This window comes from Chaetura pelagica, unplaced genomic scaffold, assembly GCF_000747805.2.
Source record: "Chaetura pelagica isolate M959 unplaced genomic scaffold, ChaPel_1.0 scaffold347, whole genome shotgun sequence".
Classification (NCBI taxonomy): domain Eukaryota; kingdom Metazoa; phylum Chordata; class Aves; order Apodiformes; family Apodidae; genus Chaetura; species Chaetura pelagica.
Window position 1 is genome coordinate 403,102 of NW_009954096.1, and position 15,264 is coordinate 418,365.

The 15,264-nt window shown below is 45.3% G+C and overlaps 1 protein-coding gene across 1 annotated transcript in view; it reads right to left on the bottom strand.

Moving 5' to 3' along the window:
- Positions 1 to 2,451, bottom strand: part of ATRN (attractin) — a 136,683-nt gene extending 134,232 nt beyond the window's left edge. The window contains exons 1-2 of the mRNA XM_010002327.1: positions 2,412 to 2,451; positions 650 to 752 (exon numbers count right to left, since the gene is read on the bottom strand). Of these exons, the coding sequence (XP_010000629.1) occupies positions 650 to 752; positions 2,412 to 2,451 (143 nt within the window). The remainder of the gene's footprint in view (positions 1 to 649; positions 753 to 2,411) is intronic.
- Positions 2,452 to 15,264: the final 12,813 nt, after the last annotated feature.

The window sequence follows — 15,264 nt, forward strand, 5'->3', positions numbered from 1 at the left end:
CCCGGGAAGGTTGTCTCCCAGCTTTTTTGACAAAAAAAAAAAAAAAAAAAAAAAAGGGGGGGGGGGGGAGGGAAAAATAAGCCAACAAACAAACCAACCCAAAAGCCAGTTGCTCACCCCAATTTTGAAGTTGCTAAATCTAGAGACTGATGCAAACAATGAGTTTTCCGCCTCTCTCCCCTTTCCCTCCCCAGTGCTGCCTCAAGCACTCCACAATTACAAGCCATTGTTTGGGGTAAATTTGAAGTCAAGGCCAATAAAGAAAAGGCTGTTACAGCCTATTACTAGAACAATGGCATTCTAGCCTAAGTTGATTAACCATTTAGCTTTGTTCCTTCTCTCAATAAAGGCAGTGAAGTTAAAGGATATCTCTTTCTAGGGTTCCCTATAAGCAAATGCCTTAATTTATAGGCATAGAATAGTGATCAGCCACACAGGGGATGAGAGAAGCAGAAAAACAACATCCGTGCATCAATTTCATGAATTTCTAATGCAGAACAGCTAAATCCTCTCTCTGCCAACTAGGTGCTACCCCACAGGTAAAGAAGTAATAATTAATGCCATGCCAGGCCTCACACTGATGAAGGTAGTGACCTTACTGCAAAATCAAGTCTGCTAAGGATTTCACTTTATCACCTCAGTTTCTCACCAGCCTGAAGACAGCTCAACCTCTAAAATGGGGGGTAAGAGCTTCTGGATGGTGTAGCCCTCCTCCTCCAAGAAGCTTATGTCCACATCCTTTGACACATCAACTGAAGGAAGACCCCAGGTCCATTAAAGAGCACTGGAGCAATTCCCCTCAAGCCACAAGCTGCACCAAGTGAAGGCACCTCCCAGCAGTTTGCTGCAAACCCAGCAGGTCTGAACACTCAATTTGCAAAGTGTGAGCTCCCAATTCCCACAATTATTTACTGTCACACTGCACACAAGAGGGCCAAAGCCATGAAATCCTTGGAAAATCTGATGGATTTGCAAGTAAAGAACATCTTCAACCATTCTCACAGCAACGTGACACTATTCCAAGGCTTGCAAAACCACTCCCTGCATTGCTTTCATCAGGCTTTTCCTGCTAGAGACAATCAGGTGTTTCAGGGTCACTCTGCCAATCACACCCTGGCAAATAGGTCAGAGAGAAGTGACAGTCACCCTCCAGGCTTAAAAGCTTCTGTTTTCATCCTAGTTTCCATGGTCCAATTGAAATGGTGCTAATGAGCTGCCTTGTTTAAAAAAGAAACAAGAAATCAACTGACTGACACAGCTGATTTGAGCTGGGAAACCCTGTTTCTTCAAAAGAGATCAGCTTTGTCCTCCTTTTTCAGTGCTTCTGACATGAGGATTTGGGTTGGAGGAGAGAAACCAGCCTTTCTTTAATTGTTTCTGTTGTCTAATTGTTGAGTTTGGATAATTTGCTATCTTGCCAAATGATACATAATAATATGTATAATAATGGATATAATTACATTAATTCTTATTGTAACTTCTGGGTTTGTAAGGAAAGAAAGCAAGCAAAGCTTCTTCCATGAAGAGGAGCTCAAGTGTGGTTACCCTCAGATGAAATGTCATTGAAATGTGCTCTTGCAGCCCAAAAAGCCAACCATGTTCTGGGCTGCATCCAAAGCAGCAGGGCCAGAAGGTCAAGGGAGGAGGCTCTCCCCTCTCCAGTGAGACTCCCCTGCAGTGCCGGGTCCAGTTCTGGGGCCCCCAATATAAGGGCACAGGGCTGTTGGAGTGAGTCCAGAGGAGGCCACAGAGATGGCTGGAGCAGCTCTGCTCTGGAGCCAGGCTGGGAGAGTTGGGGTGTTCAGCCTGGAGAAGAGAAGGCTCCAGGGAGACCTTAGAGCACCTTCCAGTGCCTGAAGGGGCTCCAGGAAAGCTGGGGAGGGGCTTGGGACAAGGGAAGGGAGGGACGGGATATGGGGCAATGGCTTTAAACTGGAAGAGGGGAGATTTAGGTTGGACATCAGGAAGAAATTCTTTGCTGTGAGGGTGGTGAGACCCTGGCCCAGGCTGCCCAGAGAAGCTGTGGCTGCCCCATCCCTGGCAGTGTTGAAGGGCAGGTTGGATGGGGCTTGGAGCAGCCTGGGCTGGTGGGAGGTGTCCCTGCCCATGCAGGGGGGTTGGAACTGGATGATCTTGAAGGTCCCTTCCAACCCAAACCATTCTATGACTCTCCACACAAGCAGTATTTTGTGAGTGCAGATTGCTGTGACTTTCCTTTACGATATTATCACTAATCTCTGCCACAACATTAACTACAATCTTATCAGTCTTTTTGTTCTTTAAACATTTTCCCCAGTGCCTGTCAGATACAGAAATGTTACCAAGACAAAGGACACTTCATTTTGTCCCCTTGAAGCCCACATTTATCCCTGAGACAAAGCCACACAGGTGGTGCACACTATAGTAGTTACTTGTGAAGCTGATCTCAGAGTTGCTCTCTGCTTTCCCCATGTCTTCCTAAATCCATTTATTGGATTTTGGCCTAGTTCTTTACCATAAAGAGAATTTAACTGCAAGTCTTTGTAATGCCTAGGAAAGCTTAATTCCCATCCTTTCCTGGTGGTCCTGAAATGCTTCTGGAGTTTATAGCAGTGAGTTTTCTGCTTTATGTCAGGCAGGAGGAGGGAACCGTGCAGAGCAGAAGGAAATAAACCCCACAGATCATAAACCACCTAAATCTGCATTAAAAAAAGGAATATATCAACACCTCTTTCCCTTGCACAAAATGAATTCTTAAAACCTTTGGCCAAGAACCTTTGCCAAGAGTCTTACCCCACACAACTTGCCTCAGCATCACACAAAACTCAACCTCCTTCAACATTAAAGTACAGAGAAAGAAGATGATAGTGAATCATCAAAGGCTAATGATGAAAGGTCCCACAGCCAAGCAGGCCCCACCAGGGTCTACCACTGGATGGTCAAAATAAAAAATTCATTCTGTTATATGATCTAGCCTGACTTCAGGTCATCTAGAAAACAAACAGGTGTATCAGCCAATCCCCCTAGTTTGGTATCACCAGCAAACTTGCTGAGGACACACTCTATCCCCTCATCCAGGTCATTGATGAAGATGTTGAATCAAGACAGGACCCAGTATTAACCCCTGGGGAACATCAGGAAAAATTAAATCAGTGTAATTTTATCAGAAAAGTTCCACAAATATTTGGTCTCTGCAGAACCTTAAACATACTTAACACGTACCTAGACAGTTGTTCCCAGGGTCTTTCAAGCTCAAAGGCTTAATAATTCACAGAAATTAGTATTTTTTTACAAATGAGCTATTTTAGTCTATTTCAAGATGCAATTTGTACTTCTGATTCTACCAATTTGAAGCCACATTTCCCTCGTTATTCTGCCCTCCCTTCTCTTTCAGAAGTGAATTGTAATTCCCACTTAGTTGCAAACAGCACACAAGGTTTGTTGGATGATTTTTCAACACTTTCCCAAAATCAGAAACATTCCATTATTCAAAAATATATCTCAAGTACATCTACAAGCATTTCAATTGCAGTGCATCATACCTGTGTGCCTTGTAAATAAGGCATGGTAATTAAAATATTGTAAAGCACATGCTCAGAACTGACAGACATGTCAATGTTCTCCTCCCACTGAAGAGCACTTTACTTTTAGAAGCTTTCAAGGTACCAGCCCTGCATCAAAACCCAGGCAAGAAGCGTTCATGGGGGGCACGTGTGCTGTACTGTGAATTAAATGGGGTTGAGCTGCTGACTTCATCTTCCAGCCAGCAGGAATAGAAATAAATGGAGTTTAAGGTCATCCCTATGGAGCAGAGAACCATCATCCTGCTGCACTTTGATAAAACATCTGCAAACCCCCACTTCTCTACAAGAAAAGCAGGATCAGAGAACAGTTTGGGTTGGAAGGGATCTTTAAGGGTCCTTAGTCCAACTCCCCTGCAGTGAGCAGGGACATCTTCAACTTGACCAGGTTGCTCAGAGCCCTATCCAACCTGACCTGGAATGTTTCCAGGGATGGGGCATCTCACACCTCTCTAGACAGCCTGGCCCAGAGTTTCACTACCCTCAATGTAACACATTTCACAGAATCATCCTGCCTGGAAAGGAACTCTAAGATCACTGAGTCCAGCCATCAACCCAAAAAAATCAAACCTTGGACACTAGAGGTTCTTCCTTACATCTAGCCCCATCAGCAGCAATTCTTGCCCCTTTCCAAAGCTGCACAGGAAACCTCTGCTCAGTTCTTCCCAACCAATGCAAAATCCTCCTTTCAAACCCTCAAGTGGCATGTCTGAAAGTTTTAGCTGCAAGCCCAGCCCCCTCCACCACCCCCAGTTCCTAGGCCAGAGAAGAGCTCCTGGTGGCAGCATTGACAGAAAAGCTCAAGCCAAATTTCAGTCAGTTTTAGAAGCAAAAAATCTTCAACCTGACCAGGTTGCTCAGAGCCCTATCCAACCTGACCTGGAATGTTTCCAGGGATGGGGCATCTCACACCTCTCTAGACAGCCTGGCCCAGAGTTTCACTACCCTCAATGTAACACATTTCACAGAATCATCCTGCCTGGAAAGGAACTCTAAGATCACTGAGTCCAGCCATCAACCCAAAAAAATCAAACCTTGGACACTAGAGGTTCTTCCTTACATCTAGCCCCATCAGCAGCAATTCTTGCCCCTTTCCAAAGCTGCACAGGAAACCTCTGCTCAGTTCTTCCCAACCAATGCAAAATCCTCCTTTCAAACCCTCAAGGGGCATGTCTGAAAGTTTTAGCTGCAAGCCCAGCCCCCTCCACCACCCCCAGTTCCTAGGCCAGAGAAGAGCTCCTGGTGGCAGCATTGACAGAAAAGCTCAAGCCAAATTTCAGTCAGTTTTAGAAGCAAAAATAAAGGAAAATATTGAGACATTCTATAAATAAACATCTCAGCCTGACCCACTTGCCTAACAGGGATAGAAATAATTCCTTTTATTTCCTGCCTGACATTCAAAAATGTTTAAGCTACTACGTATCAGTGTCACCTGCTGAGAAATCGTTCCTAAAAAAAACAACAAAGAAAAGAACTTAAAAACAACTTGGTGTGAAGGTTAACTTCCATCTGGTTCTGACCTGAAAACAGGTTTCTGACACAGATTCTCAGATGAAGACCCCTAAAATAATAGAGTATGTTCCAGAATCATAGAGTAGAATCATAGAATATGTTGGGTTGGAAGAGACCAATCAGGATCATGGAATGAAGGAGCAGCCAGCCCAGTGTGATCTGCTCCTGAAGCCTCCCCACATCCTCTGCATCCACTCTCAAATGTCCCATTGTGCCACCAGCTTGTCCTCACCTCCTACTGCCCTAATCCCCAGTCTGTGGCCAGAAGATCACAGAATCTGCTGAGTTGGAAGGGATCCATCAGGATCATCGAGTCCAACTCCTGTCCCTGTGTAGGGCACCCCAAAAATCACACCATGTGCCTGAGAGTATCATCCAAACACTTCTTGAACCCAGGCAGGCTTGGTGCTGGGACCACTGCCCTGGGGAGCTTGTTCCAGTGCTCAACCACCTTCTGGGTGTGAAACTTTCTCCTGATATCCAACCCAAACCTCCCCTGATTCAGCTTCCTGCCCTTTCCCTGAGTCCTGTCACTGGTCACAGGAGTGAAGAGGTCAGGACCTGCCCCATCTCTTCTCTTAACACGTTAAAGCAGGTTTGTGGCTGAAGCAACACAGAGCAGGTCACACAAAAAGCAGGGAATCAATATTGAAAGAGGAATCCAGGCTGGAATGTGTGTTTGGGGCAATCTGGGTTTGTTTCCATCGATCTGATGCTGCAACAGTCTTTGCTGAATATTCACACGAGCTCCTACGCCCACTAAAACGCAACAAGCAGCACAGCTTTTTACTCTGCCTCTTGACACCAGTGAGTATCAATGCAGCATTTAAAATTGAAATAAATACCGTATCTATTAATGAAACAGATTTTCAGGTAAATTAGTCATTTAATTATACCTCGATAAACATGCTAATAAGGAATTGGTTCTTAAGGATGGCACCAGCACGAATAACACAACATTCACAGAGCCATCATGAGAATTGAAAATGAAATTTTAACTTGAGGAATAAGGCAAGTGTGGACCTCTAGAAACAATGTACAGAAGTACAAGGATAAACTGTTTGCCCCAGAGATGTTCTTCTCATGTGTATTACCATAAAGAATGAAAGGTATGTCAATATTATTTGCCTTTAAGGAGGGGACAGAGAAGAAATTAACTGAGGGGAGATGAGAAGTCCACAGAGCACTATTAATAAAAATAACCCAGCATTTTTTATCAATACAATCTTCTAAAAACATTCTGATCCCAGATGTATTCTGCCCAGCCACAGGAGCTCTCCATCCTAAAAGCCCCCCTGGCACACACACCTGAAAAATTGTGAACAGTCATTCAACTGGGGACCACAACCACTGGCTCAGCTCACAGCTGAGTCTTGACCACAGGGTCAGATTTTGTTTCCAGCTCTTGGCATCCTCCCACTGAGGATCTTTCAGCACCTGCAGACCCAACTGGAAATGAGCACCTACCTTCATAACATGAATATGGAACGTGTATCTGAAGATTGATGATATTCAGAAGAAAGCAAGATAGGAATTCAAAGCTCTCTCTTCAAATTTCTCATTTTACAGGGACTTATTTTCACTTACATAGAATCATAGAATGGTTTGGGTTGGAAGGGACCTTCAAGATCATCCAGTTCCAACCCCCCTGCATGGGCAGGGACACCTCCCACCAGCCCAGGTTGCTCCAAGCCCCATCCAACCTGCCCTTCAACACTGCCAGGGATGGGGCAGCCACAGCTTCCCTGGGCAACCTGGGCCAGGGTCTCACCACCCTCACAGTGAAGAATTACCTCCCAGTGTCCAACCTAAACTTCTTCTCCTCCAGTTTTAATCCATTACCCCTTGTTCTGTCACTACAAGCCCTTGCAAAAGTCTCTCCCCAGCTTTTTGTCCAGCCTTTCTCCTTTCCCCTTACATTTTCTAGTTGTTCCTCTATCCTCTGGTCTGTTGGGCTAAATTCTTAACATCAGCAAGATAATGAATGATTTGTAACCCCTTTATAATAAAGCATGAGTGGTATTTTCCCCAAGTGACTCATTGTTAATGGAAGCAATTTCACACCAAGTAGAAAAAGAAAGAAACTAAATATCAAATACTCCAAGTACCTACTCAAGATGCACACAGTTCACTTCCTTCAGAAGTTCCCCTTTGTTAAACAGAACAACATTTTAAAATAAAGAAAAATCCAGACGACTTGAATTTAGACAGGACTACATTTACAGACTGAAAATGTCAATACTGAGTGATTGTACAGCTACATGTTCTGACCCCTCCTGTGCTCCTGCTGCAGCCACGTGCTGGGCTCATCTACACAATACACCCCAAACTCAGTCACCCTGCTGCCCAAACTGGTTACACACCAACAGGAAGAAATCTGGCATTAAGATGGCAAACAAGGTGGGGAAAAAGAAACAAAAACAGAGTATAGTGAACTGTAAGGCTCCTCAAGAAGTCATTTTTTATCTCAACAGACATCTATATATTAATACCAACCTGTCTGTTTGACTCAGCCCTGGGAATGCTGATGCTTAAGGTCAGGACAATTTAAACAGCTGGTGAAATTTCTCTGGAAGAGTCAACAGATTTGATCGACTCTATGAATGCTCTGAAATCCCTCACTTAGTTGTCACTGTAAGGAAATGCAGTATTTTGTGATGCTGTTCACACCTATGAGATGGTGGCCAGCAGGTCAAGGGAGGGGATTCTCCCATTCTACTCAGCTCTGCTGAGACCCCACCTGGAGCACAGTGTCGAGTTCTAGAGCCATAAAAAGGACATGAAGCTCCTGGAGAGAGTCCAGAGGAGGTCACAAAGATGACCCAAGAGTTGGAGCAGCTCTGCTCTGGAGACAGGCTGGGAAAGTTGGGGTGTTCAGCCTGGAGAAGAGAAGGCTCCAGGGAGACCTTAAAGCACCTTCCAGTGCCTGAAGGGGCTCCAGGAAAGCTGGGGAGGGGCTTGGGACAAGGGAGTGATGGAACAAGGGGGAATGGCTTTAAACTGGAAGACAAGAGACTTAGGTTAGACATTTGGAGGAAATTCTTTAGTGTGAGAGTGGTGAGAGACTGTCCCAGGTTGTCCATGGAAGCTATGGAAGTCCTCACTTAGTGAGGAAGAAAAGGCCAGACCTGACGTAGATTTGGTTAAATCTTCTTAATCCCACAAGTGAGAAGTGCCAACTGCTGGCACAGATCAGTTAAACCATGCTGAGCTCACTCCAGTAGCTCATCTAAGCTTTTCCACCAGCTTCCTGCAAGGATAAAGTAAACCCACACCACTCAAACCACCACAATGTTTATTTAAGAGCCTGAGAAAATAAACCAAATGTGAAAGACATCCAGGAACTCAACAGCTCTGAAATCAGGGAGGTGAAGAGCTGGAGTGATTTCCAAATACCTAAGCATGTCTGACAGCCTCATGGTGACCAGCAAGAATAAATCCCTTAGGAAAAGGGGTGTTTTTAGCCCCTATAAACTGCTAGGCTTTATTAAATGTATCTGCACAATAAATTTTACTATCCATATCAGCTATTTCCTAACCCATCAAGACAGATCCTTGGCTGTTAAAACACTGAGTCTTGACTCCCTACCGGGATGGAAGAAAATAGACTTCAAAAAATAAACCCTTCCAAAGCAAAGACTTTTAAAATTCATTTTAATCAAGGAAAGACAATGAGAAACCATTTTCTTTTTGGAATAAACATTGAAAATTTGGAAACAACGCACTCATTGGCAGATAGTGCAGAATTTATGGTTTGTGTCAGTGCATCCTTAGCAACAGACTCGCTAGGATCTCTTTACAACCCAGGACCTGTTGGTATTTCTTTATATAATAAGCAGTTCTTGAGTGTTTGCCTAAGAAATATCTCAGCAGTGCAGGGAAGGTCACAACCTCCAGCCTACTTGTTTCTCAGCTGCAGAGGTTTTATCACCTCTTTTCTGGCAGCATTTAGCATGCAGCTCTCTAGACAGTCACTACAAAGAAACTCTCTCTTAAAAAATAATCCAATAAACTATGTAGTGAACCAGGAAATAGCACAACTGTGGGTGCCCTCCAAGCAGAGAGACTGGGGTGGATGCTCCACAGAGGCACCTCTGAAGAGCTTGTGGCTGCCCAGCCAAGAGCCAAACTCCCCAAGAAGGTGTAGCTGCAAAAATCATCACGTCCACCTCCATGTCTGCCATAAGCACCTCTTCTGTTGCCTCTGAAAGGAGTTTTTCTTGGTCAATAGTGGGAAACAAAAAATATGAAATTCCATCTGCTCCCAACAGATTTGCAACAACACAAAGAGGGTGACAAAACACTACTTATGCAAAGTTTTGAAATGATCCCTCACTTCACTCTTAAGCTAAGCATGATTCACAGGCCACCTCTCAAACTAACCATCTCTAAAAAAATAAATCCCATCCCCTTAGTTAGAGTTTAGTCTTTCCTCACTCCAGTAACACCCACAGGAAAAGCATGTTTCTGCTAACAAGGAACTTTGCACAACATTTTGCTCTGCTAACTTTTTAATAAAGAAGAACATGAAAGGAAAATATTTTGGCTGGTTTCAGTTTCCCAATTAGTTTTTTGCAGCTTCAGTTACCTCTATTCATACCTGAGATGCCTTAAAACATTTTTTCTAAGACTAACACTGACCACCTACTGAAAGCACCCTTAAAACCAGTACGAAAAACCTCATTACTGCCTTAAAACTGCAGAAACTAAGACAAGAGACTTCAATGTACGCTATCAGGAAGGGTTAGGAGAACCACTCCTCTGGAGCAGAGAGCAATAACCCACTCCATGTCAAGTGCTTCCCTCTGGCAGGCTGGAACACTGCTGCATTGTCCACCCAGCTGTGCTCTGCCTTCATGGGAAGGATTTACATAGAATGGTTTGGGTTGGAAGGGATCTGAAAGATCATCTAGATCCAACCCCCCTGCATGGGCAGGGACACCTCCCCCCAGCCCAGGTTGCTCCAAGCCCCATCCAACCTGCCTTTCAACACTGCCAGGAATGGGGCAACCACAGCTTCTCTGGGCAACCTGGGACAGGGTCTCACCACCCTCACAGCAAAGAATTTTTTTCTCACATCCCATCTCAGTCTCCCCTCTTCCAACTTTAATCCATTACTTCTTGTCCTCTCACTCCCTGTTCTTGTCCCAAGCCCCTCCCCAGCTTTCCTGGAGCCCCTTTAGGCACTAGAAGCTGCTCTAAGGTCTCCCTGGAGCCTTCTCTTCTCCAGGCTGAACAGCCCAACTCTCCCAGCCTGTCTCCAGAGCAGAGCTGCTCCAGCTCTTGGATATCTATGTGGCCTCCTCTGGACTCCCTCCAGGAGCTCCCTGTCCTTCTTATGCTGGGGGCTCCAGGACTGGACACAGTGCTCCAGGTAGGGTCTCATGAGAGCTGAGTAAAGGGGGACAATCCCCTTGGGACAATCTCTTCCCTGACACTGCTGGTAACGCTGCTGGTGACACAGCCCAGGACATGGTTGGTTTCTGGGCTCCAGCACATGGTGCCAGCTCATGCTGAGTTTCTCATCCACAATCACCCCCAAGTCCTTCTCCTCAGGGCTGTTTTTGGTCCGTTCTCCCCCAGCCTGTATTTGTGCCTGGGATTGCCCCGACCCAGCTGCAGGACCTTGCACTTGGCCTTGTTGACCTTCATGCAGTTTGTCAACCCCACCTCTTCAGCCTGTCAAGGTCCCTTTGGTGTGAAGTGTTGGTTCCCTCTGGAATCCCCTGGAACCCTCTGGAAATATGCTGAATCCCTCTGGTTTTCAAGGTGTTGATGTGTGTCTCTTGTGTGTCTGCAAGGCTGTTTTCCCCTTGCCTGTACTCGTATTCCTGGCCCCAGACAGCTCTCTGCCCCAATGCAGGGCTGATGGAAGCACATGGGCATGGCACTGAGGGCAATCTTGGTGCCTTTGTAGTAATTTCTGCTATTTAACTCAATATATACCAGGCTTCAGGTTATTAAAATGAGGAAAATTCAAGCTGAAGGCTTTCCAGACCTAACCACAGACGTATCAATGCATCATAAGTCAGTAACTTCCTCTCATCTCCTGTGCTTTAAATTAATCTGTCAGAGATAATTTATAGAACAAGAAATAAGGTGAAGCAATCATGGTAATAAGTTACTCTTTGACATATGAAAAATAGAAAGGTATCAGTCATTGGGTGTAGCAGTTTTAAGGAACCATTTTGTTCTTATCCTAAAATGATCTATGCAAAGGACTAAATAAAAACTCATGCATCTGGTGTCTAAGTTTAAAGGCAGCCAGACATAAGACTTGGTACCTGCTATCACTGCTGATAAAGCAGAGAGGTTTCCCAGAGGACTCTACAGACTTCTAAGAGCTTCAAAAGATTCACATGCAGTGGTTTCATAGACAAAAAGTGTACAAATGGCAGCTGCACAACAATTCCTCAGTAATCTTAAAACTCCCAGGGCCAATTTCAGAGCCCCTCTAAGCATCCCAAGTACCAGGACCTGGGTGGGTTCCTACACAACAGGTCATGCCAGAGCCCTTTTATACTCAACCATCCAGAGCTGCCATCTGAAAAAGCAAACACAATTCACAGAAAAGCAGAGAGAAAAGTGCTACTCAGCTCTCATCTCCAGCTGGGATGAGCTCTGGAATGAAGGAAAGCTGTCTTGGCAGACCACCACCAGGCCAAGCAAGACAAGCATGAAGACACAACTTGTTTTTCCCCTTTATCCCACCTGCAGAAACACATGCTGGCTTGCCTGCCAGGAGCTCTGTGGCACTATTTTGAGCTTTTTGCATCACGTTATATATTTATGAAAGCCTGGAACAGGAAAAGGGAGACAAAACTTGCCCAAAGCATTTGGAATGTATTTAGATTAAGCCAGGCTGTTCAAATTGGCTCAGAGTCAAATTGTTCCACTAATTACAACCCCTATTTTAGAGAGAGGGGAAGGATTCCATTGGACTGTCCAGCTGCCCAACTCTTTACTTAGGGAAGGTGCTTCTCATCTCAGCAACTTTAACAAGCAGAGTTTGGAGCATCCAATGATCCTCAAGCCCTGAAATGGCATTTCCAAGGAAATGGGCTGATATAAATTTGAGCTGTAAAGGCACATTAACTGCTCACCATCAGTTAAATATTACAGGTGAAAAAGGAGCAGCTGCAAGGTACAGCATGGCCAGCACTGCCACCCCCTTTAACTGCAGGTTCATGGGCAACACCACCACAGAAGCAGTGAGAACCAGAGAATCACTTCATAGAATAGTTTGGGTTGGAAGGGGCCTTCAAGGCCTTATCATCTAATTCTAACTCCCCTACCATCAGCAGGGACACCTCCCACCAGCCCAGGTTGCTCCAAGCCCCATCCAACCTGCCCTTCAACACTGCCAGGGATGGGGCAGCCACAGCTTCTCTGGGCAACTTGGGCCAGGGTCTCACCACCCTCACAGCAAAGAATTTCCTCCTCATGTCCAACCTAAATCTCACTCTTTCAGCTTAAAACCATTCCCTCTCATCCCATCCCTCCCTGCCCTTGTCCCAAGTCCCTCCCCAGCTTTCCTGGAGCCCCTTCAGGCACTGGAAGGTGCTCTAAGGTCTCCCTGGAGCCTTCTCTTCTCCAGGCTGAACACTCCAACTCTCCCAGCCTGTCTCCAGAGCAGAGCTGCTCCAGCCCTTGGAGCATCTTTGTGGCCTCCTCTGGACTCACTCCATGAGCTCTATGTCCTTCTTATACTGAGAGCTCCAGGATTGGACACAGTGCTCCAGGTGAGGTCTCAGGAGAGCAGATTAAAGGGGAAGAATTTAAACCCTTGCCATGGACTACATAACAAATAATTCTTTTCTTTCCCTTCCCCATCCCATAAATGACTGGCTGAAAAGGCAGGTATTTTAAAGACAAAAAAAAGCCAGAACTGGTAAATATAGAATGCCCAGCATTTAAAAGCTTAACTTCAGCCACTATTTTCTTCCGTGCGTGGCAAACAGTTTTGAAGCAGAATCCAAAAGTGTTTCATGAACAGTAAACACAGGAAATCTTTGAAAGCAGACAGGGCTCTTTGGCCAAACCAGTTATTAAACTAACCCATCCATGGCAGGACAGGACCTTTCACAACAGCTCCTTTTAACATCAGAAAGCAAACAGGCCATTTTTACAGAGTCCACACAAAATCTGCGAGTCAAACTTAGCAAGGTTTGTTGTGGTATCCAAACCCAAAGGAATGTAGCTGCTATTTGCATGACAGGTTTCCTCCCTCAGAGAGACAAAGGATTTCATACTGTTAATGTTGGTTGGCATAATAATCAATAAGCAACTCACACATGAAGAGTGGGCAGTGCAAGTCACAGCTGATCCATTTATTACTGGTTTAGTTCAGAGCTGCCTTTTGCCCATGATCCTCCCCGCCCTGTATGGAACTGAAAAGCAGCCCTTTTCCCATGGCTCTTTGTCCTTTTTTCTCTGGAGACAGAATTATTTCTACATGAGCAGCCCTGTGACTTGTCAACAAGCATATATTGCTCTGCCAAACGAGACTTGATACTCTAAAGCCTCGTCTGGCCACTAATTTGCTGCAGAACATTTGGTATCCAGGCTAATCTAGTCCCATCCCCACAGTTCTGCCCTGCAAATAAAACAGTAAGTGAAGCATCATGAAACCTTTGCCAACTGCTTCTTTAAATGCATATATATTTCTGTGTGCACCCACACAGAGTTTGGCTAACTTAACTAGATCAGAGAAATCAGATTGAACACTGAAGCTCTGTCCTTTCTAAGGTATTTTCACTATCAAGCTTAGGAGGAAATTCTTCAGTATGAGGGTGGTGAGAGCCTGGCCCAGGTTGCCCAGAGAAGCTGTGGCTGCCCCATCCCTGGCAGTGTTGAAGGGCAGGTTGGATGGGGCTTGGAGCAACCTGGGCTGGTGGGAGGTGTCCCTGCCCATGCAGGGGAGTTGGATGGGAACTGGATGATCCTGAAGGGATCCAGCCCAACCTATTCTGGGATTCTATGATTTCCCAAATAGGGGTGCATTGGCAAAAGGAGTATTTTATGGAAGTCTCAGGGACATGAAGCATCACAAAAATGAGAGGTTAGTGCAAACCATTGCAAGTTACTAACATCATTTCAGAACTGTCCAAAAAAATAATCATTTTGTTACCTAGAGGAACAAACAAAAAATCATTTATGTAAATAAATCCAGAGAAACATAAAAAAAATAGTAATTTGCAAATGCCTGAAACTTCACATACAACCATATAACTGCTGCTGCAGGTTCCACCATTCCTCACCAATAATTTATCTCCTGATGTGAAATTTCATCTGAATTTTCTTAATCACTGAAAGTTAAAACAGTTGAAATCTTGATCTTTCAATCCTACAAGCACTTGAGCACAAACTTTTTCTCATGACCAGTGACTACATGGGGTGCTGGGTCCTTCACACAAGCAACCAGAACTGCAGAACACAGCTTCCAGCAGGGAGCTGGACATAAAACCCAAAACCACCCAAACATTACAAATCTGGCAAGCAACGAAAAAATTGCTTTTCCTGCAAATTAATTTTATATACAGAAAAGCACCTGAAAGGTCTTGTAAGGCCCTGAAAGGTCAAGGTTCCTCAAAGAGCAGGTTTGGGGTTCCCTTCAACTCCTGCAAGAAGGCCCAGCCTGCTCTGCTGTCAGAAGCTCACCATGCTGAATGGTAATACACACAGATTATTTAGCTTATATTGTTTCCACTCAAGGCTGTTGCTCTGTGTAAGTTCACTGGTGATACCAAACTGGGAGGGGTGGCTGACACTCCAGAGGGCTGTGCTGCCATCCAGCATGACCTGGACAGGCTGGAGAGCTGGGCAGAGAGGAACCCAATGAGGTTCAACAAGGGCAAGTGTAGAGTCGTGCACGTGGGGAGGAAGAACCCTCTGCACCAATATGGGTTAGGGATGGACCTGCTGCAAAGCAGTTCTGAGGAGAAGGATCTGGGAGTCCTGGTAGACAGCAAACTATCCATGAGCCAGCAGTGTGCCCTGGTGCCCAGAGGGCCAATGGAATCCTGGGGTGCATAAGGAAGAGTGTGGCCAGCAGGTCAAGGGAGGTCATTCTCCCCCTCTCCTCTGCCCTGGTGAGGCCACATCTGGAGAACTGGGACCAGTTCTGGGCTCCCCAGTTGTCCTGGTTTGAGCCAGGATGAAGCCAATTTTTCTTTTTACTGATTTTTTTTTT